Source organism: Bombus flavifrons, chromosome 8, assembly GCF_040668555.2.
Source record: "Bombus flavifrons isolate JBK064 chromosome 8, iyBomFlav1_principal, whole genome shotgun sequence".
NCBI lineage: Eukaryota > Metazoa > Arthropoda > Insecta > Hymenoptera > Apidae > Bombus > Bombus flavifrons.
In genome coordinates this window covers 7947708-7972560 of record NC_138449.1, presented here as the reverse complement: position 1 = coordinate 7972560, position 24853 = coordinate 7947708, and the positions used below count along the sequence as shown (strand labels likewise).

Here is a 24853-nt window from a genome sequence, read left to right as displayed (position 1 = left end):
ACGATCTAAACGAAGAAAGGTATTTATGAAATGTATTCAGATCGCTTGGAATTATTGGCAATGAAAGAATTTATTCTCCATTAACGTTTGAATCTATTGCTTTGAACGCTTATCAGCAATGAAATATCGCCATCGTTGACTGTATGAAACAGATAACAAGAAATGCAAAAAGCATAACTATGTACGTATTATTTCACGCGTAACTTTAATACCACTGAATGGTTAATGGAAAGCGGAACGATATTCATTTTTGTGTTTTGTACCTTCCAGTGAATTTTATTGAAAAAAAACGCGATAAAATAATATTTTTTCGTAAAATCGTTGAAAATTATTAATAAGTTAGTCATATATACACTACTGCCCGAGGACGTGTTATAATATTATAGAACCACTGAATAAAATAAATTCATTGGTATTTTTTATATAAATCGTAAAGATAGTAATAAGTAAATTAAGAATCTATATCTCAATATATATAGAATCATGTTTTATTATTATAAGAATAAACTTGTCATTTAATTACGCAACGATAAGTCAAGGTTGCGATCTGAGAAGTATGAACACGTTTCGTCAAACTTTCTTCGTACCGCAAAGGTTTACCTTGCTTGTTTTGGAATAGTCCCAAAACGATCACAAAGTTACACAGGGTTATCCTGGAACAAAAATAAAATATCTGCCAGAAGACATACACAACTTCATTTCTTACGTGTGTTGCGGAAATAATTATGTAAGGAGAAAGATTCATTGATTGTAATTTTTCCAGAAGTAAAAGTACAAGTACCAGATGGTAATAATTATTAGATTGTTCATAATTTATAAATAATTAATAATATCATCACACGTTCCTACAAAATTCACTTCATAGTTAAGAAAAGTAACCATGAGTGTTAAAGTTATTTTAATATTTATTTTAATAATTAATTGTTGCAATCTACTATTGTTCAAAGATATTTTGAAACAGATATATTTTTCCAATATCTTAATAATCATTTTTCATTTTTTAATAATAAATACTTAGGTACTTTACGTATTGCAGCTGCTATTAATATTTCGTAAACAATAAGCTTATGTATGTAAGCTTATTTGCATAAGAAACTGTCAATCTTACTTGGGATTGGGGGCATGGAAACTATTCATACAAGATATATATCGTTTTGACAGGTACTTAAATCACAATGTATATATGTATGTATTGACAGCGTCTTATCTTGATGTTAGAGCATTGTAATTGCACAAAGGTTAGCAAATATTGTTCAAATTATCTATAGACATTAACTTTAGCTTATATACAGATACAGTTTGTTTCATATTTCATATTGTTTCGTTGGCGTAACAACAAACATTGCTATCATCAATAATTCTTTTTCCTTTTTTCAATATACTACATTTTTATATTTATCTGCCGAAGCGAATGCATAAATCTTGTTAGAAGTTGTTTAAAATTGTTGATGATCGATTACAAGATTTGATCGCATAAATTTATTGAAATTCTGTAAAAGTCGTTTGCTCTTGAATATCTTTACCGAATTGAATATTAAATATAAAATATATGAAAAGCGATATCATATCATTACAATGAATGTGCATTACATCTAAATTTTAAATTGTACGAAAGATTTTTAAACTAATTTATGAGATAGACAGGATTGTAATCTCGATGTGCAAATATTTTATAGTTTTTCCTTACATTTATTTTTATAGAAAACACGCAAGGTTACAATTGTAAGAAACCTATAATTTATTATGACTGATAGCATGTTACCGCAACTTCTACCTTCACAGCTTCCAATATCGTAAAAATGTAATTAAATTCGCAGTAATTAAGTCATTATAAAGCTATGATTCTATATCGGCACTTATAGTCGACACTTCAAATACTTTTAAAAGGAAAAGAAGCAAATTCTAAATGACTGATTCTGATTGACCTTGTGTTAGAAACTTTTGTATTCGCTTCAAAAACTGTCGATAATATATGAATTTTAAAGTGTAGCATGACGTAAAATCATGATTCATACCTTATAAGAAATTCAATTTGAAAAAGAAAAATCATCATAATCGTATGATAGCCCAGTTTATACTAAAAAAGTGTTATTACAAAAAATTTTCTTTTACTTTAACAATTCCGGAAGTGAAAGTTTTTGTCGATCTTTTTACTACTCTAGGTTACCGCCTAAGTTCTACATTTGTGTTCAAGTTTAGTTTTTCGATCAACATCATATGCAAAAGAACAACTGCTTCAATTAATAGTATCATAGAATTTATCAATCTCTACTTATCATTTTTATGCTACAAGCAATACTTTTTCATTATCATATTCGATCATTCCAATGTTACATTCTTTCCTTAAATAGTTCTAACAGTAAAATCAACTCACTTTAAAGTGTGTTAATTACTTCGACTATGCCATAATAAAAAACAAAAATCTTTTCAAAGATTAATGGCGACGCATATGATGCAACACTCTTTGCAATAAGTTTGCAGGTAACGTTTATGAACTTTAGGTTACTTTCCTCTTACATATACATCGATACGATTATTATAAGTTTTGCGTTAGGAAACAGTCAACTGTACACCATTTGACGAGACTAACAATTAACTAAATACTTTCGAGCTACCTATTCAACTTTGTTAAACCAACGATGTTACGAAGGTATTATTATGAGAAAATATTAAGAAAGAGTGATGGTGAAACTGAATTTTATTACTGTTTCCAGTACTCTGAATCCTGCTGCAGTTTCTCCAACATGTTTTATAACTGACATTATGCACTGTATACTAGAGTATACGTAAAATACTGTAAGTGTAGCAGTCTATTGAATAGGTATACAATATGATATATAACATGGTGTACAAAATAACAGGAATTTTAATAGTTGTGTGTGGTAGTAAGTATTATAATATTATCATTTTACTTGCATTTTACAATAGCCTGTGGAAATGGAAATACAGAGTTCAATTTTTTAAGATAAATACTGTCATAATATTACACCTAATGCTTAAAATATTCACAAAAAGATATAAAATATTTTAAGAATTCTCCAGAATTATCCGTCAGAACTAAACTCTTTTTAGCTTGTAAGAGAATTATTTTTTTTATTAATCATGAATAATAATACGTAAAATAAAACGTGAAAAGATGAATTTATAATACTAACACTTTTTAATTATAAAATCTAACAAGTTAGTATATACAATGACTTCAATGCAGAATATTTCTTGCATTTTCTCTTACTGAAAGTGATCATAAACGAAAAATGATTATTATGTTAAACTGAGATGATTATAGGTATAATCAAAAGATGTGAAGATAGTTACAGAATAAATAGAACTCGTATTAAATGGTTCATTATATGTTCACCACGGCAATTTACATTGTTAACAACGTCGTTCTAGCAAATAATAATGATTACTGAGAATATTCGTATTAGAAAGCGGTCTCCTAGGAAGATCGAACGATTGCAGAGAGTTTATGCAAAATCACGCGACGATAGAACTGTCATTGCGATAGTTTGGCATTCTCTGTTTGGTACGAAGCAGCTTGTACTCTCGTTTTCGTGACTACAGGAACTAGACGCCTGTTATGAAAGATCTAGAACGAAGATACTGAACGTCGATTGCATTGTTTCAGCGAATCTTCTTCCTTGCACAACTTTATCTAATGGTAATGTCTTGCACAAAGTTTGACAAACTTTACAGAATAAGTTAGTAAATATGGCAAGAAGATGTAGAAATATTTTTATCGATAATGTAAGAACATGAGATATTTGTACAGATATTATTTAATCGTAACAGACACTATACGTTAAATACTATATGTGTATTTCTTCCCCTTGTAATCTCAAGTATACAGTGAAACTCTATGTACTTGAATAGAAGTTCAATGATCTATTTCATTATTTATGATTTTTCACTATTTGAAATAAATGAAAAATTTATTATTATACGATTCGTTAAAATTTGTATGCTTTCAGATATACATAATTAAGATTCATTGGATAATTACAGTGACATAAGTTTCACGTTTTCATTATCATAAATGAAACGGACATTAAATGCTTCTGCAGAAATTCGTGAAGCATGAAACAATCCGCACACACGTAAAATAATTGCTACGCCACAGGCGACAAACGTTAAAGAATGAGCTTCCGTTACGATGTTACGGTTCTGATCACACAAAACCGCTTTATTACAGTTTCAAGGTTTTCGTACACACATCAATTACTCAAACAGTCATTTAAAAGGATCAAATAATATTTTATTCGTAACCTTATTTTATAAAGCAACGAGATATGGTTATATTCATTATTCAAATGAAACAAAATTGATGAAATGTATATATCTGTGCATTATAAATCCAAGTAAAAATCTTTTATTTATTATTTTATAACACACTAGTAATTGTAATATGTATATAATAATTGAAACATACTTTTTACTTGAGATATGCGCCAAATAAAAATAGAGAAAATTTGAAATCGAAACGATTTATCTCGTTAACGAATGTAAATATCGTTCAACGAACTTAGAACGTGAAGTTTAGGCGCGAAACTTAGTTGGTCTCTTTATATACGTCAAGAGAACCTTATGCGATTTATTGCCAGTGTAATAACTCAGAAGGGGGCGGGGGGTTCCTAACTCTCCTCTATTCAGAACAAGTTTAATATATATACATACTTCGTATGGGATAATAAAGATAATAAACGCCTTTTCTAAAATTTACAATCTAGCTCAGCGTTTCAGTCATAAAATACAAAATGTTTAAACAGTAACTTTATACAAAACTATAGAGAATTTCACAGGAAGAATATCACAAAGTAGCTTCATCGTGAAAATCAAATTTTAATTCTATTCTATGCAATACGTACCTATACGCTTGTAAATATTACATCAAAGCAAGAATATTCAATTATTTTGTTTTTATCAACCTAGAAAGTATTTTTAAGAGACTTATATCTTTGAACTAAACAAATTTCTTTCATTCTCAACCGTGTCACATTAAAGTAGCATTCTTTAGTCATAAAATGACATCTAAGATCAAAAAATTAACAAAAATAATATCATGTTTTTCTTTCATGACCATCAAGCGCTTTACAGAGAAACGTACAAAAGTGAGGGGTACCTGTTCTCCGCGCTATTAATTAAATTGACGACTATTCGGTCAACAGTAATAAATAGGACTGTAACAGTCCTACCAAGCAAGATCACTTTTTAAGCCTGGTATCTCGGTTAACATATACTGGAACAGCTTTAAAGTTGTAGCGACCAGCCGCAAATACAATTTTCAAAGGATAAAAATGCGGCCCAGAAACGAGCCAGTATCGGTAAACTGTCGTATTCATTGTACGAGCGGCGACTTGAGCGTGGAACGTATCAAAATTCATTAGTGCGTTACGGTCGCTGTTTCTCCCCTTCGGAAAAACGAAATCGGGACCTGCATCACACGGAGGATTAATAGGTGAAGTAATGATCGATCACGGTAGGTCGAACACGCGGAATGTCTGTCTTTGAGAACGGTAGGAATATGGCGGTCGTGTATCGATCACAGATCAATCCGCGAGAGACAACAGTGCACAAGAATTGCCGTTACAACAGCGTACCGCGCCAAGTCCCATAAGATTTGCCATTTTTATCGATACTCGACAAGGTGTCGAGAGTTGCGGATCGTTATCGCGATACTCGCACAGTATGTTTTCAGGACCATAAAACGCTCCCCGGATTCGCCATTTGTGGTTAATGCGAAGGACGCGTGCACTAATTTCGAAACATCGCCATTATCGGATATTTGGAGATTTGCTTTATCTGGACCCCGTTGCACAATAATTTACCAACTAATTGTGTTAGTCAATTGACAAGTTACAGATTGTAGGTTACAGACTTCTCTTTTGGAAACGTACCGTCTTTTGATAATTAAAATATTAAGTTCTATTTTATATATTTATCTGAAATAAGAAAGAATTATTTATTATGAATGTCTATTATGAATACTTATTATATAATAAAATGTAAAATTCAAACAAAATACTGTTCCTAACTGACCCCAATAATGTTAGTTTATTTGTGCAACAGGATTCTGCTAATGAGTGAACCACTATCATTGGTTCCGCTATGAATTTTCACAAGTAATGGGTATTAATTAGAGATTGCGATTAGATTCGGATGAAAAAATACACAACAGCTGATTAATATCATTATTGTCTATTGGCAATCGTTTGCTAAACGATGCATGTAGATATTTATCAGTCGGACGTTTCATAGGTACAAATTGGAACGTATGTCGCAATAAATTAATCGCTGCAGGAAGATTGTGTATATTTTTAAAAATTTGTTTCTTTCTCAATGTATTTTTTAGCAATCTTAAAATTGATTTTCGTTCACACTTTTATCGAGATGATTTTACAATTTAAATATTCATTGATGGATGATTTGGCTTCTATGAACTTAACTACTAATGAAAAATCTACTATAAAAATACTAAGTAGTGAAAAATCAACAAAAACATACTTTCCTCTCGTTTTCCTGTGATCTTTAATTACATTTATAAAACTTTCTTATAACAACGACTTATACTTACAAAATCGATTAGATTTAAATAGAACAATTAATGTCTGTAGAATGTTAAAGAAACAGTCGATCTATTGTTGATAAAATCAGCTTAGTACTAAGTAGTAATGTAATATCTTTTTTTTCGTTAATCAAGTAGAACGGCGACGAATGCTTCACGCCGAAGTTTGTATCTAAATGGAAGAATACGATGACGAGGAATGCTGTTCAATGGTTTATTGGCAATTGGTCGACACTCGCCGCTTGTTATCCGCCTACACCCGAGGCATCTAACTATTGTCACGTAGCACTTTATTGTTGCCACTACAAAAGGGATAATTGCATTTGATCGTGACTCTGTACAGTAAATACTGCATTAATAGACATTCTGAAATGCGAGATTCTCGTCTCGGTGCAATGCTGTCGATTACAGGATATTTAAAGGTAAAGTTGAACAACGGGCTTGTTTTTCAAGAAGAAGAAAATAAAAAGGAGTTCTTTTTCATTATACGCTCCTATTTTATTATGCTCTTTTATGTATAATATATTGTGCAACGTCCATTGTATATGCAAACACAAATTAGTATTTAGTATTCATAATATTTAATTAGTATTCAATTAGTATTTAGTATTTAATAAGTATTTATATTTATTGCCTAGCGCGAATTTCGCAACAAGTATAAACCTAAGAACGTAAATGTGAACTAATTTTTGCATCTCGATTTCATATTTTATTCCGATCACCCGAATATAAATTCAACTAATTAACGTGTGAGTTCTATGAAGTTTCAATGACCGTGTAAATGAGCACGGAAATCGCATCACTATTTGAACAACCACGTATTCCCATCAGTTAGCACAACATGTATAACAATATAGTAAATATTTTACCCTATATCCTTTCGTAGTTTACACAGCTATTAGTATACAGGTGATTAATGATCGTGTCATAGTTTTAGACCTGATTCTCTAACTAGGAGATCAGAAATCCTTCGTTAGACGCTTTTCATGGATGTTCGAATAAAACTGTAGCTTCATAATCAATCGAAGTAACCGTTAAATGATTCGTGATTGAAAATCATTTACCATTCACGTGGTGTGCGTTACTTAACACACGATTTGCTGCGTATTCTGCTTTTTCCAAAGCAAATGCGAGCGAACAATTCGTGCTAACCACGAAATCATTCGGCTTTCACGACGGTTAATTAATAACAATCGTCTCGTCCGGTTGCACTAGAATACATCACGGTTAAAGCATCTGCATTAGGATTGTGACGTATGGGGAAAAAAGCGGCAGGAATCGATTGCCCAATTAAGCAGGCAATGATTTATGCCACGAACAGAGGATATCAGAATGAAAAGAGGAGAGAATGTCCGAACGACAGTTCAATCTCCGTTTTATCTCCTCGCTGTGCTGCGATTAATAGCACGTAGAACGCGATCCCTTTTACACACTTGCGATATCTGACTGTATTATCGGCAGATTATTTATTTCTTGATTTTATCTGAGGAAAAGGCGAAAAAAGACATGTCCCTCTCTCGGTGTTACTATAACAACGTACACAATCAATTTGCACCGTGCTTCGACCGTAGATCTCATAATTTTTTCACCTCATATGTTACCGTATTACTACATGATTCCATTGGTCTACCGGGCAAAAATCTATTTTATGATCTGTAAAAGCAGCTGTTAATGTTACACGCGTGTAGTATCGCCATGAACGATCTATATTTTGTATTAGAATGTGTTCAGATTAAAGACTACGATTTATCGTGTTTTTAAAGAGTTTTGAATTTGCTGTTCCAGATTTTATCATATCGAATTCGTTACCTAAAAAAATTCGAAGAATAACATTACAGAGTTTAATATCTATACAAATTGAGAAAGTAAATTACTCTCTACGAATACATAAGAATCTATTGTCCTAAGAAGACTACCTATACAAGCTACCATATAACACTTTCGTTTCGAACGACATAAATTTAAGAACAGCAAGGGCAAGGATAATGAATTAAATATTTTTGTATGTAACAGATACATATATATTACCAGTTATTTAATCACTGTGTTCGAAGATTTAATTGATTAGTATATAAATAGATGTCTTAATAAGTTGAATAAGATCACGCGTTAGCTTCCCTTATCTTGATCTTATCGGTTGAATGGTACTTGAAACTGATCGACTGCGACCAGACAAACACGAGACTGCGCACGTGCTTCATTCTCCCGTGATATCCATTATCGCACACCACACCCACGCTTACCACGATTTCACGTCCACCTACGAGATGTAGATTCCGACTCAAGGAGCATCCGGAAGCAACAGATTGAAAAAATAGCGTGCATAAATAGAGAGTACTGACACGCTATTGTCGAACGATACAAGGTCTCGTGAATAATTAATGACTTCGTTGAGATTACATTGTTATGGGTACCTTCCGCGTCGATGATCAACGCATAAAATAAGACGATACGTATAGTGAAGCGATGTAAAACAACCTTTTAAACCTTTTACACTCAATGTCAAGAGTGAAACCTTTATCGACAACCGTGACATGATAAGATGTACGTTCATTGTGTAATTGGTATATTCCATGAAAGGCGATGAAAGATAATTAATAGAAGCCTAAATAATTACGTGATCTATCTTGTAAGAATAAACATAATAAAGTTGCATATCTCTGGGTTCATAAGTACCCTTTTTAGGAAGGTCGAGATATAAAGGCACACGTTCATTTCCAATTATAAAAATTAGAAATCTATGATAAGGTTAACATTGTAATTTACACACTTATACAGTGGCTCACGAAAATATTTAAATGATTATAGAAATGTCTTATGAACGTATTATGTATGTTATATGAAACATTTTGAAATTGCGTTAGCACTGTAATGAGACACGGCTATCGCGATTATCTGATAAAATTTGAAACGAATCTTTATAAAGTTCATAAAATTATACATAAATATATTGGGACATGAAAAGGTTTACAATATAAAACACTAGATTTATGTGATAAAATATGGTTCAATTAAAAAAAAAATGTAACCAATATTTGTACCTCAATATAAATATTTATATCCTCTTTTATGTCGTTAATTCTGCATAATAATACACTAAAGAAGATCATATTTTGTAATCATAAGTTACATACGATAATATGTCGCACCGTAATTATAGCTTTCATGGAATATTAAATACAATTAAGAATAATTCACAAATCAATATTTATAGTAGGTACATATTAACGGAACTGCGTTGTGCATGTAGGAAATTCATTTCAAATAATATATATGTTTATTATAAAAGAATGCTTATACCTTTTGTATGTACTAGATCGTTCCTAAATTAGTGCTCTATTTTATGCAAATATCTTTACTACTGACTCCTACGTAATACTCATATATACATATAGTTATACGAATTTTATTAATTCATATAGTACGAAGGAAATGAGAAATTAGTGGTATGATGGACTATAAGCTATTAATCGCTTATACTATAAAAGGAGTCGCATAAATCATGCGAAACGGTGCAAATTTGATTGACCATCAAGAAACATTTATTCCTTCTTGTGGATAACATTAGGAGAGTAAAAAATCGGAATTTAATTTCCGTGAACTTTTCATGTGAATAGCAGCGTAATACGTTCACGACTATAAATAGTCGTAGTAACACCGTAAACAGTGTGACAGTAAGTGCCTTGATCGAAGAAAGTCGCATAATGATTCAGGTAAACGGTGGTCGTTGTTCTTAAACATTGAAGAAAGCCCAAGGTTTTTGCGAGAGATAAAATCGAGAAAAATGAAAACTGCTTTCCTTGAAATGTTAATTATTACTATTTTTATAGTCTTTTACTTTTTTTTCAAAAAGAAAGAAAAGGAAATATTACGACATGGTCCAACTTTCGAAACAACTTAACCGGATGATAGTCGCAACGGTTTAGATCTTTATCACAAACGGATGGAGTACTTTCAAGCGTGTACAAATTTTATTTATTGTACCGTAAAGAAGCGCACAGCGAGACGTTCCGCGTTATTGTCTACGATACATTTTACTATTTTTTGCTACGTGCGAAATTATTCGTATGAAAGTCGAAACTCAGATAGGATATCCTTTGCGTACAAATACCTTTTCATATGTACTAAACACATAGGTATTAGAATCTCATCTGTGGAATTGAATTCAATAGACTTTTCAACTTACAAGTCTTTTCTCTTACAAGAGATTTTCTACAGATAAGATTATGAAGTGATAGGAAAGCTTCTTGTTGGATACCAGAGTAGAAATTACAGGACATAAATGTGATAAGTCCATTTGTGTAGATTTTCCTGATTTTACTGCTATTCGATAGTTGAGAAGAGGAATAACATGTTGTAAATTCAAGTATGTATATGAGGGATTAAAATATTGCTATGTACATACATAACTCTTGTTTGTTATTTTAGAATTATTGTCCCGTCAATCAAATGTGTGACTCATATGATGTCGAAGATTTTGAAGCAGGAATTGCGTGAAAGGAACTTGAAAAGGAGCAAAGGCTTTAGATAACTAGGGGTCACGTTGTAAAATATTTAAAGAACTGGTCAGGGTACGTTTGCTGTAGATTAAGTATGTGGCGACTAGCTGATATCTGATAGATTATGTCGCGACAAGCTGGCATCCAAGGCGATCCAATATCGTGTAGACAAGAATTTAAGAATATTTTTATCATTGTACATATTGAATAAGGTTTGTCATATCTACATCGTTAAATTAAAATTAGTGATACCTTTATTTGTTAACCAAAAGTCATCTATTTTTGCGTCTATTAAACTACATTTCAAATAGGTACATTTTTATTCCTTCCGGTTATAAAGAATATTAATATATACTTACATACCTTTGTATGTCATTATTTGCATACAAATAGTGTTATTAAAAATGACAAATTGATCTAGCGCTATTAATCTAAGGTGCTATTATATCGCTGCAGAAGCAGATTATTTTCTATGGCACAATGGTTTTCCAAAATGATTTGATTAATGCAAATCAGGTTGAAGAACACTAGAGGGGCTGACGTAGTAGTATTTCGAGAAGATTCACATCTTAATTATATCAAGCTTTCTGTCGTACATTTTATTGTGCAACGTTAACTATTCTGCAATTTATAATTCGAGACTCCGAAAGTGTCAGCGAAGATATAGAGCAAACTAAACGTAACGCGAGAACAAATGTCACGTATTCTCAAGCAACGTTGAAACCAGCTTAAATTGCGCCAGGATCTTCGCTGTCGAGTCATTAAGCGTCAATGAACACTTTTATAGCGTTCACTATGATTAATAAGTGGAACAGTTACCTGCTTCGTTCCACGTTCATTCTGGCTATGCATCTCATTGTAATACACGATGAAAAAGACAATGGATTTTGATAAAACGGTATTAAATATTAAAAATAAAATTAAATTATTAGAAGTCACTTATTTTATGATAAAATATTCTGCATCGTGCGAATTAACCTCGTATACATATCTTGATAAGAATTTTTATTTGTAAGCCAAATCTTTTCTGAATGTGTATTTGTAGCGTTAATTTATTCCAATAAACTATATTAATCGTGCATATGTGAGGAAATTCATTTTTGTCAAATGAAATTAAAGTAACGTACAAAATTCAGTTGTTGTATTAAATAATTTATGCTCGCAACTATTTTGGTCAGCGAATTATTCAGTTTGTTGAGTGACTAGTTCGCTTTTTAATGAAATGAAACATTTAATGTACGGAAGTCGTTTTTCACTCCACTGTCAGAATTTTTCACATTAATTAAGATCATGGTCAAGTATAATACATTAACACCTTAATAATTGTGAAGGAACATGTTTGGGTGAAAGTGTAATTCGAAAGATCGCAGGCGATAGTAGGAATGAGGATCAACAATTTCCTAACTTCCTTTTGTGTTGCTAATTATATTGGAGATGTTTACTCCATTCAAGATTAGTGTTACGATATCAAGACAAATTCACATAAGTATGCGAATTCGTTTAGATCTATGAATGCAAATGAAAATAGACCAGCGTTAAAACAAGTTTTTCAATCGAGATATTTTTATCTTGCACGACATACAAAAATATAAATACACATAGGTATATGGAATTTATATATGTATATATGTAGATCATATATGTATTTAGATGAAGTCTCATCGCATATGTAACGATCAGTGTTATTTACACATTGATGAAAGATATTAGAACAAGCTCTAGGCCGAGCACGCAGGAATCGTAAAGTAGCTTCATTTACTTCTCATTTGCATGAAAAAAAATATCTACCCGTTGCCTCAGAACAGTACAGATTGTAACGGCGATGTGTTGCTTATGATCTCGTAAAAATGAACGACTATAAAATTACATGTGTATAAATTCCCATTATTTTGACTTATTTCTTCCTATTCAGTTTCGAGCAGACTAAATCAAAATAAATTGCATTTATGTAACAAAAACAAACTTTTCTTGGAAAAATATTTTTACAAAGACAACACAGCTATGTGGTCTTGCAAGGATTACATACATATGTAGTTGTGTTTTCACGTGAAAGAGTATGCATCAATGGAAGATCAATCGATTTCCATTGAGACGATGAGCACGAACGCGTGGTATTGCATCAGCGATTATCACACGAGCCCAGCTGTCGTGATGCAGTACCTACCAGTGCTGTTCCAGGTTTTTCTTTCTCACATCAATTTCACGCTATTTTTACAATTAGAATTATACGGCAGAACGTGCTGAGAATGTTCAGTCACAATGGAATAGGTATATGGCAACGATCAGAAATAATTTAAATGACATTTCATTATAGCGAAGATGTTTATATTGAAAATTATCAGTCAGAATTTGTTAGAAATATGTGAATTTCAACAATGCATTCTTCTGTGTATATGCATATATTTAAAAATATTTTTATAAAATATAAAATAACACGATGCATTTCCTTATGTATCTTAATATATCCGAATTTCTATAAGAAATGTAGAAAAGATAATTAAATTCGTATCCTGTATTAAAATAGATGAATTAATGAATATTAATTATATGCCTATTTTCTAGCATTCTAATAACCTTTAAATCATATTCCATCAGATAACTGACAATTGCGTAACATGGATATTAATTAGAGCTATGTTATAGTTCGATGCTACTGTAAGTTCAGGCCGGGTCTATTTGTCAAAGTAGCCAAAAAAGGAACGGATTTATCTCTTTTTCGGCTGCTGGCACGCTCGACCTGATCTCGAAACAACGGAATATACATGACGTTGATGCACGATCACGAAAGTGACCCGGGAATGCTGAGCGTTATGAGTTAGACTGGAGCACTCGTATCCGTGCGTTAGGCAATATAAAACGTATAGCACTCGGGAGGATCGTCGAGCCTTTCGAAACACACGAACGAATTATGTTCAACAAGCAAGGATAATAATCTCAGGCGCAATAATGTTCCATCTTGTGAACGACCGACAAGGTGCAACGGACAATGATTCAAACAACTTCAAGACTGTTCTTCTGCCGTAATTGTCGAATGTACTCCAGCGCGCGAGAAAAGTAAGAATCCAGGGGAATCTTGTAGCATAAAAAGTGACACGCTGATTTTCAATGGCTTCTCGTATAAGTAGGCTAATAATAAGTTCCTGCTTGTTAAGAAAAACGCTGACAAATTAAGGTCGTGCGTGTTTGTTTCACATATAACATGGATTAAACGTTTTAAGACCTTAAAGACTATATAACGAGACGGCGTTTCTCTGAGGGAATAAAAAAATTCGAGAAGCACCAGGTCTGTGGTTTTCTTAACATCACATCATTCATCTATTTCGTTACTACCAAATTACTGAAACAGATCTGTTGCTTTAATTATTGTTCTTGCAAAGTATAAAGATGGGTTTATATTTATATATATAAAGTAATTAATATATATAGTATATATTAATAGTTCATTAATTATATAATATGCAAATGAGTAATTATATCATTAGTTATTAAAAATAATCTTCGAATTTAATTACTTTATACTTCAAGAAACATATAAAAGAATCTTTAACATCAACGAAGCAGTTACATGTACATGTACTCGATTTAAGGAAGAATTTATTTCATCAAAAATTCCATAAATCTTGCTACTGTTACTATCAACTATATTAGTTCCTATGCATGTATATACAAAGTGGCGCGAACTATCTCTCAATAGAAACCGACTGTTACCGATTGGTACTCGGAAACGACAATATCGAAGATCGATTTCTCGTTTAAATAGATAATTTTGCCTCCTAACTAGCGTCGACGATCTAGCTAACGATATCACGAAAGCAAACGTGGAATGTTCGATCAAATCCTGAATCTTGTAACTTTAACCATAATTCATGTCCAGGCGAACTTAACGATCGATCAATGTGGCGGAGGTAGCACGATTGTTAGTATCTACGTATCCAGTAAAGCGATGATAAGTCGCATGAGCAGAGCGGGTATGTCAAACTGGTATAAACTGTTAAGAGAACGAAACAACGAAACCGCCTCTATTGAACTGTCAGACGCTTCGTTTGCATACTTTCTGTTATTTTTCCTGTACCATGTTTGCTAGCGTCTTATCAGTGAATCGTGGTGGTTTGTAACAGAGTTAGATATATCTGATTAGAAACATATACATACACATACGTGGTTCTTAAGAATTACTAGATAAGTTTTTACAATATGACCGAATATTCAAATATGTGTTCATTTACTGCCAGAGGAAGTGATACGATGAAATATTTCAATTATATTTAACTTTACTGAAATAATACTCATTTGACTAATATTTTTTTTAAATGTGTATTTTTCTATTCAATATAGATGAAAGTAAATCAAGATAATTCAATACCAATATAAATGTAATGACATCAAATATAGATATGTGAAACTTTAGAAAAATAATTAATCATTACTAAAATTGTATTTATAAAAGATTATTTTGCCTCCTTTAAAATAAATTCTGTGTAATCTACTAGTGAATGATAGTTTCTTATCTACCCTGTGTTTATTCACTTATCACGTTGCCTGAAAATTCGTGCACAGCCAAACTAATACATTTTACGATAATAATTCTTCTACTATACACCACACTCCTGACGTATCAAAGAGTCGTGTAGAATCCCCCCTTCCAGAAGAAGTGCTTTCCTGCGCACCTATAAAACCAGTGAAAGCGCCTGCCGACCCTCCAGACTATCGCACAGTACGACAGCGGTAAGAGCTCTGCCGGCTACCGTCACGGCAGACTTAGATTGTCAATTAACGATCTTTCACAATAAATCGGAAGTTTCATCAACGAAACTGAGAACATTCGGTTACGTGTCACTCACCGTTTCTCGTGTTTCGGTACCTTTAACACGCTTCCCAACTATTTGTGATTCGAGCGGCTTAGGTCAGGAGTGACAATGAAGATGATAAATTCTGTTGCCAAAATTCTGATCGTCGTATCTTTAACTGGGACACAGGTGCTAGGATACCCTCCGCAAGGAAGACTCAGACCAGGTACGTGAACGAATTTCTTCTGCGATATTATGTGCAAATTGTTTAGTGTATTCATTTTTTGTACGTATAAATTAATGTCTGGTAGTTTTAATTTCATATGAATTAAATATATTAGAAGTGTTGTATTTGAAGGCAATGAAGTTGAGTTAAAAGTTTCCTAACAACAAGTATGTGTTTTTGTGAAGACATGAAGTAAAGTGGTTTTTTATAAGACACTTTCACGTGTAGATTTTCGTAAGAAATTATTTATAAACGATACGATGTTGTAAAAGTATGTGCAGTAACTCTCAATACGTGCATATAGTGAATGCTGTGTAGCTACTTTGAATTGCCGCCTAAAATTGCTACTTATTGGTCACGAGACTGTGTGCAAGCGCTAACTTCAATAATTTCTTTCACATTTATGAATAAGAATAAAAAGAACTGTATTCATAAAGCACGGCAAGATATTTATCGCAATTTGACAAGTTAATTTCACCTATTTAACAAACTTCATTCACAGATCCTTATGGAAAAATTTCATAAGAGCACATACTTATCAAGAGTATATTTTAAATTATTCTAACTCTACAAATAAAAATGCATTTTTCCTTCATTTTATAATATTGTATCTACGCATACACATATCTATTGATTATACTATTGCAAATAAAAATAAATTCATCTCATATATTATCTTTCACCGTAAATTTTATCTCAACGTGTAAACTTAGCTGTAATAATATATTTATCTTGGCTTGCCTCAACACTAATAGATACCAGCTAAATGAAGAACAATGAAAGTAAGAATATCTTGTAACTAAAATAACATAAATAGTATATATACCTGTACATACAAGAAATAATTTATTGTATGTTGCTTCGTGTCAGAAAATCTGATCTAGTGCACACAGGCTGGTAGGCAAATCCTGTAAAGTTTACTACCTCTAATCGTTGCAATTAACTATCCAAGAGCGTTAATCTTCGCTGCTTTTCTTCTTTCTCTTTCCCTCTCATTTCTTTCCTCTCGTGTTCGCCTTTATTCCAGACAATTACAGCCCTACCCTTTTCCCATTCTTCGTTTCTCTTTCGCTCTCATGAAAGTAGAACACTTCCTTCTACAGATGCTAATCACGATAATCTCGTACAGTGAGCAGTCTCCACGATACGTGACAGCATTCAAAATTGTTACAGTAAAATTTCCGTGCAGGCATCACCTTTCCCTTCTTTGCCCTCTACCATTTTATTTTTTTATACCGAACCTTGAACTCGCGTGCGCAATTTCTTGGAACGAAGCTAGAAATGTCCGTTGTTTTCTGACTACAGCATCTTATACGTAGAAATATCTTACTTGTATCATTTCTGTTTATAGAAAAATATTATTCATTCAATTTTATCAAATTTATAGTCAAATATTTTTTTTCCACACATTTTATTCAAATATTATGTTAATCAGTAATTAGTATAATGTAATCGTACTAGTAATAGAGTAATCAATTTTATTCGTTGTAACTAGATATTATTCTATTTTATTATCAATAAAATTATGGAAATTTAGAATTTTTTAGATATTAAATAGTCGTTTTATTCTTAACGTGTAAATAAGATATTTAAATACCAACGGGTGACCGTGTCACGGTTTAATACAGCAATGTCGTATCCTTTAATGAAGCATTAAAACTTTCTGTGCTCAGAAAATGTCAAAAGCATATATAAATTATATTTACGCGTATTTACGTTGCTATAAACGGACGATCATATTTTATTGAGAATCCTCGTTGCTAATAGTGTCAGGTTTCCATGATATTTTAGGAAGGTTTACATCTCGGCAACGTGCTTTTAATTGGCCTCGTAACCATGAGACGAAGGTTAAATATCCTTATGAGAATGTTTAGTTTATTATTCCTTAATAGGAGCCGTATATCGATTTGCTCATCAGTACTCTTCGATTTCCCTTGTATAGGAACGTCAATTAATTGGTAGTAATTGCAATTTTGCTCTTTAATATTCTTCGATCTTCTCCGTATAGGAAGGTAAATTAATTAGTAGTAATTGCAATTTTTCAGATTCTCTTTTATATTCATAATAAAATGTTTATTCTTGTCGTTTCTGTTTCTTGGAATATCAATCTATTGATAATGTTCTTGGAGATCTCTTTACAGAATTGCTTTCTGTTTATTATTTCTTTGGAATATTTTTTATATAATTATATAGACTGTTAAATATAGATACATACATTGAAAGAAAAAAACAAATATCATTAATATACCTATAAGGAGGTTCAAAATTACATTTTTCACAAAAAAATATTGATTTTGAAATCTATTTTATTATCTAATATTAATTCGAGAATCTATCAAAACTTTTTATTTCTCCTAATAACCAGAACAAGCCTTTAAAAGCTTAGGCCCTTTCTTGATACACCCTATGTATCGCAATTTCATTGTTTTCAACGGTGTTATTTTCACCAGGCAGTGTGACATTACGTAACATCTTTATATGAAACACAGGAACTTTCTTAAGACTTATGAAACTTATTTTAAGTTAACATGCAATTATGCATGACTTTCCACATGGAAACAAAACCTCCTCGTTAATCGTACTTCAGAAAAAGTTGGTATTTTTTATACGGTATCATTTAACATCATCAAACAGACTAATGCATTCAATATGTAGAACGTTCTATAGACTAAGACAAACGTTCGTATGTTGGATTTCCGGCTTCCTGCTTATCCTACACGTTTAATCTATCGAGAGCCTCCTTTAAGCTGACTGATAAGTCTCGCGTGTTCAGTTTAATACTGACTAGGAAATCATTGTGCGAGCCGAGGAAGTGGTGCATTGTCCGTGAACAAGCTCCGTTGCCAGTTTCAAATAGCTAGGTACCACGATAACGATATAATCTATAGATACGAACAGGCAAAGACTGGCGAATACATTTTTTTCGAGAAAAGTTCGATTTAACAGCAAGGGTGCTGAGATTTATAAATTAACGTATAATAGATGGAAACCATACGAAGAGATTAGAGGAAAGAGACATAAGTCACATTTTTCGTTTTTTATATGAGAGTAATTTTAAAATGCAATACCATAGCCAATCACATATTACCAAAAAATGTGTTTTTATCAAATTTTTTTGTAAGGTTCTCTTCTGAAAAATATTTACGTTAACAATATTAGTTTCAAAAGTATTGGTTATTATATTTTAAATATTAGATATGCCATTAATTTCCATAAAATTTTATGAATTTTTTATCTATTGCTAAAAGGCTTGGTTCCTTTTGTGCATTGAATAGGTTGTTCCTCTTTTAACCTGTGTTATATTAATGTATACCCTTCTGACTATTAAATGACATGAAAGTCAGGAAATCAGCAAAATTGTACTTGCCATGTGTTTCTTCTATTTAAAACTTTATTTTACGAACATTCTACATCTATTTGCATCTATTATAAGCTCAGTAACGGGCGTCGATGGAGAAACTGCATTACGATGATGTGAACGTGGAGCAACGAAGGATAATAAGAATAAGAATGACCCCATAAGCACGTTGATGTTGCGATCACGTGCGGCACATGATACCACGTGCTGGTGCACGTGCTGACTCTATAGCCAATGAACAGGAAAGAGAACCACGAAGAAAGAAAGAGAGCCGTGTTTATACACCTTTCCTCGTACGGGTTAATACCATCGAAGGAAAAGTGTGACCGAGTCTCGTGCACACGTCAGCCACTCGGCTCGATTCACGCGACCGGCTGTTCTGTCAATTAACCGCAGCGTCGTCTTCGCGACTCTTGTACAACACAGTCTGGTACGAGGCTATCATCAAACTCGTTTCAGATCGAGGGTCAAAGACGTGTATTTCTAGAAAAATACTTTCGAACAGTAATGTTGAGAATCATTTGAGAGACATTGATGGAATACGTTGTCATATAGCAAAATTTTTAAATTTTATGACATTCTTTCTCTAGTTAAAATTTCATATAATCTATGTATTTAATTTGTATATATGCAGAGAATTTATACTACCTTTGGATAGCATAGTGATGGATTTACAGGAATATATTCAATATCTTTCATTAAATCTTGCAAGACTTTTTACTAAGTATCGAACACATTTTTATGAATAAACTTCTTTGTTGCCAGAAGATAATAAAAAACCTTATAAAACGCAATTAAGTTTTCCGGGAACATTGTAATGAATTTCATGTAGAAACAAAATATAAAGAATGTATAAAGATATATAATATACGTTATATGATATATAATACGTAAATACCGAAATATAAAGAACATTCAAGTTATTCAGTATTTTAAATAATAATTCTAAATGAAGTTTCAACAGTAGCTACTATTGTATAACATGAGCCAATTAACTTCTGTCTGAATTTACCGCTTGTTTATAGATACGTATAATACTTCAAAGCTGCTTTCGCGTAAAACTAATTACATTCACGAAATATCAGTAAAACTTCTTTTCAAGTTTCGAGTACCTGTGTTTGGTAAACGTGTGATTGATTTGCAATCAATTACATACAAGGAACTGAATTAATGTGTCAAAGTGCATGTAACAACGCGTCGATCCAGTAAATTATTAGTGAAATCAAGCTACATAATTAATGCACGGAAGTGAATTCACCATATACGAGCCTTCAGCACGCTGGGTATGCAAATTTGCCATTATATACTATCTCTCACATACGACAGCTATAGTTCGCCAAGGTTATTAGCGTAGTAAGATACAGCGAGATTATCTCTAATTACTAATTCGTATATTATAATTCGTAATTTCATGTAATTTAAAAGAACTATCATTCATTTGCCATTTAATCGATAAAAGAAGCCTCAAATATCTTTTTTATGGATTATATTAATTTTATACGATAAGGCAAAATAGGAATATTGTTTTCTTACGATTCCTTGATCTTAAAGCATTACGTATCCAAATGAGTCAGATTCTGATTTTTACTAAACAGCGTTTCCATATGAATCAAATGAATCAACTTCTGTTTTTTATGTAAATAGTATTTGCACTATAACAAAGCCATAAAATTGCAACTTTCCTTTATATAGCACGAAGAATCAATTTATCTCTAGCATCTGTTTATGTAGAATTTCATCAAATACCATTGACGGATTAATTGAAAGTACGAGTTTTTAAATGCAAAACCATTAAAACGGCAGCAGAACGAGGTTGTAGAAGGTGCATATCGTTAATTTTGCTACTGACACTCGCACTCGCTTATTAGATTTTACTTGCTCATACCGAGAGGATATATCCGCCCAGAAGTTTTGCAATTTACTTTTAATCTTTATTGAGCTGATACAGAAAGTTGAATGAGAAAGCAACGGTATTCATGGCTAACGTTTACTTTCCAAAGCTGATCAAACGGTCATTTGCTGAAGTCATTTTATACTTGGATCTTGGACTGGAACGTAAGTCACCCACGTATTTAGGTCGAGTTCGATACGTCCGATGTATAGGATTGTAAATTTGCAAAGATCGTTGATCTATGCTGTCTGCTAGTGATGGGCTCAAGTATGTACATCGCAAGTATAATAGATTCGAACACCGATCGACTATATTCGAATCTTCTCTAACAATTTTGAAAAAGAAAAGCAGTAGGTACATTCAAATAAACTCGAATCTAAACACGACAAATTAGAACCCACTATGAGTACTCTGGGAAATGAGGATATTCCGAAGCAGAATCCAACAGTGGACGAAGAAGTTCTAAACTTTATGAAGAAATCTTATTTTCATTAAAAATAATCTTTCTCGGTTATCAAATAGTCAACTTTGATTCGACTCGAATTCATAAGCGCGTATATTGAGGTTGATCCTGTCGTTAGTGTCTACGGTTAATTACGCTTGTACTTTTTTCGAGGCAGCAATACCTGCAGCAATCTGAGAGACTGTCGTAACAACGCTATTCTTCCTGCTTGTGTTTTCGTGGTTCGAACATGATCTCGTACTCGAGGGATTTTTCGAATGCACGGCAATGCTAGAGAAATCTTAGCGACTTCTAGAAATGTAACGATTTAAACATCAACTTTCTATACTATAGCAAATGTACGACATATGTATCTCGTAGATTCGTAGAAAAAAGGACAAGTATGGTTTATTGTATCGAATGCCAGAACGAGACCCCAAAGGACTATGCGAATCGAATTCATTCGAGCAATCAACATCGTTAAGCAGTCGATATATTTTTACCGTGATTTATCGAGACTATAGTGGGGGTTAAACGTTAGGTTTGTCCCACCAGTTTACTAATATACTTTTTACTTTTCGCAAGTATGACACATTCTTTCTTGCCAATTATTAGGTCTGAATTGGCCCACTGTCGTTTATATTGCCGCGAGGTAACTCTGTTTCTTCTCTCTTCCCATTTTCGCTTGAGAAACTACCCTAAAGAACTTATTCTTAATTCCACGGTGGAAAGAAATCGTGGACATTGCGGAAGTTTGACTTTCTTGATTGGATTGCATCATTCGAGGTGACATTATGTATCGTTTTAAAGAAAATGATGAGAATTGGCAAAGTCCACACGAGTAGTTTCCTTTCATGAACGATGCAGAATATTGCTTTCGATTCTTATTATATAAACAAATTCTATGGTTCATTTACTAGAACTAGGAAACGTATTTTTCATAGTTTAGGAATTTAATATCGATGAGTTTACGAATTTGTATGGAATCCAAGCAGTGGTTACGTAAATTTAAATTGCACTATAAAGGATGCGTGAATCATGGTGGATTTGGTATAATTTATGTTACATCGATGACCGCGAACTTTCTTTTTATTCGTAACTTTAACTTCAATTTACTTTCAAACTTTTCTAAAACGGACTTACAAACAAGTAACAGGAAAATTGATATTAAATTGTACGAACTCTATTATGTTCGTGTTAATTAGAAGGTATATTATAGACGTTTCATGATATGAATTTTAGCTAGTATACTTTTAATTGAACAATATTTTCTAATATAACGATATTTCTGGAACGGTGTTCTGTAATCTAATACATTTTTATAAAATTTGCTATATTTGTATAAATAATACAATGCGAGCCTAAAGTTGCTTTTTGTTATTGCTTAAATTGAATGTTATTCGATAAAAGAACGCCGTTTACCGATCATTGTGTTACGACAATATCACAAATTCTCGTTAATGATTTTCGCCGTTGCTATATCGGTTCGTTCCTTCCATCGTAAACAATACGTATATTACGTATATTGCGTCGAAATCAAAACACGTTATCAAAGTATACGCAATATGTTTTCCGCAGATCGTTCGTTTCCCGCCATATTCTGTTCATATCATGACAATAATTGAAGGAGGGACTTACATACCATAATTTCGATTGTTCCACTGCATTCTCCTTAATTCCACTGCACGTTGTTACTGGCAATTAAAGGACACTTCGTTACCGAAACTTTACATTTTACACTTTGTAATCCGAAACCATTCACTGAATAAGTAATACCGAATAAATACAATGTTTTTGTCGCGAACAGAATCGAGCTGCACAAAACGTAAACATATCGAAATCGAGATGCCATTTCATACTGACGATAGTTATACCTGAGCGACGCAGATGGCGTGTTGTGACGAACATCCTCATACATACGCTATAGTTTCACTCGACTACTTCAAGGTGATCGCGTAGTTTACACAGTCGAGCGAAACGTTCGAAGTGAAATGATTAGAAAATCCGTTGAGGAAAAACGTAACATATTACAAGAGGTTGTTTCGGCCATCGAGTAAGTAGATTTGCATTTAAAGTATATCACTTCGCCTATTGAACGACGATATTTCAGTCGAACGTAGCCTAACCCTTTCTTTACACGCGGCGCGCGGTATCCATTTCGTATTATCGCATATCTAAACGTACGCTTATACTACGATAAGTAAACTAGTTTTCTCCGATGTTTTCACGCACTTTATCACAGAAAGAGACTCGAAAGAATACATTCATGAGTCGGTATCACGTTCCAGCTCGAATATGTTCGATTCGAGTCATCGATCTGTATCGACCAGAATGATCAGTTGTTGTGTTTGTCAACGTACAAATTCGTCTTGATGAGCAGACAAAGTTTGTGAGCAAGTTTATTTGGCGATTTTTCTGCAGAGATTCCGAACGCCGTAAGATATAATTTCTCCAGTATTACGTTATAATGAGTTTATCTTTGCACGATAATAATCTATCTGGTGTGTTTACAGAGAATGCAATCGTGCACATACGCGTTTCATTGGCAATGGATTTGTTTCTTTCCATTGTGCGATATTCGTTCCATCGATAGAGTGAAACACAAATACAGGCTCTCGCGAACAATTGAAATTTCAAGACCAACGTGCAACAATCTAGCAACCAGGTAAATAATTAAATTCGTCAATTAAATGTTAAACGATTGAAGGAAGGAAAGGAAAGGGTAGTAGTGAAACAAGTAATTGTTTGGCATACAATATTACTTATACCTTAAGCAGATCAAAATACTATAACCAATGCGTAAAAAGGAAAATATGTACATCTATTATTAAAAGATTGCATTATATGTTACATTTATAAAAAAAAAAAAAACGAAATTGTGGAAAAATAGATCTTCTTGCCATTCATCTTTCTCCTTTAACATATGTATATATAAAAGCAAGAAATTATTTAGATGGAATTACTTAAAGGATATTATTTGTTAAAACTGAGTTATTAATGCTTTATAATTCTCTCATGACCGCACCTTGCAGGTTAAACACTGGATGCCCGTTTTTGTGAAAAAATTCTCACTTCTCACGCATTTCCT

General features: G+C 32.6%; 1 protein-coding gene and 1 long non-coding RNA gene across 5 annotated transcripts in view; one reads left to right on the top strand and one right to left on the bottom strand.

Annotated features, from left to right (window-relative positions):
- The window catches only part of LOC138182492 (uncharacterized), an 83971-nt gene extending 60341 nt beyond the window's left edge, over window positions 1-23630 (bottom strand). The window contains exon 1 of one of the 2 annotated variants that reach the window (XR_011173807.1): window positions 23408-23630. This is a non-coding gene — a long non-coding RNA (uncharacterized LOC138182492). The remainder of the gene's footprint in view (window positions 1-23407) is intronic. The other variant, XR_011173806.1, reaches the window with a different exon arrangement.
- Window positions 15776-24853, top strand: part of LOC138182490 (uncharacterized) — a 77058-nt gene continuing 67980 nt past the window's right edge. The window contains exons 1-2 of one of the 3 annotated variants that reach the window (XM_069118398.1): window positions 23714-23818; window positions 24279-24430. Coding sequence is in view for 1 of the 3 variants with exons in the window: in XM_069118397.1 (XP_068974498.1) it covers window positions 15978-16074 (97 nt within the window). In the remaining 2 variants the exon portion in view is untranslated. Of the gene's footprint in view, window positions 16075-23713; window positions 23819-24278; window positions 24431-24853 lie in introns of those variants that run through there. The other 2 variants (XM_069118399.1, XM_069118397.1) reach the window with 2 other exon arrangements.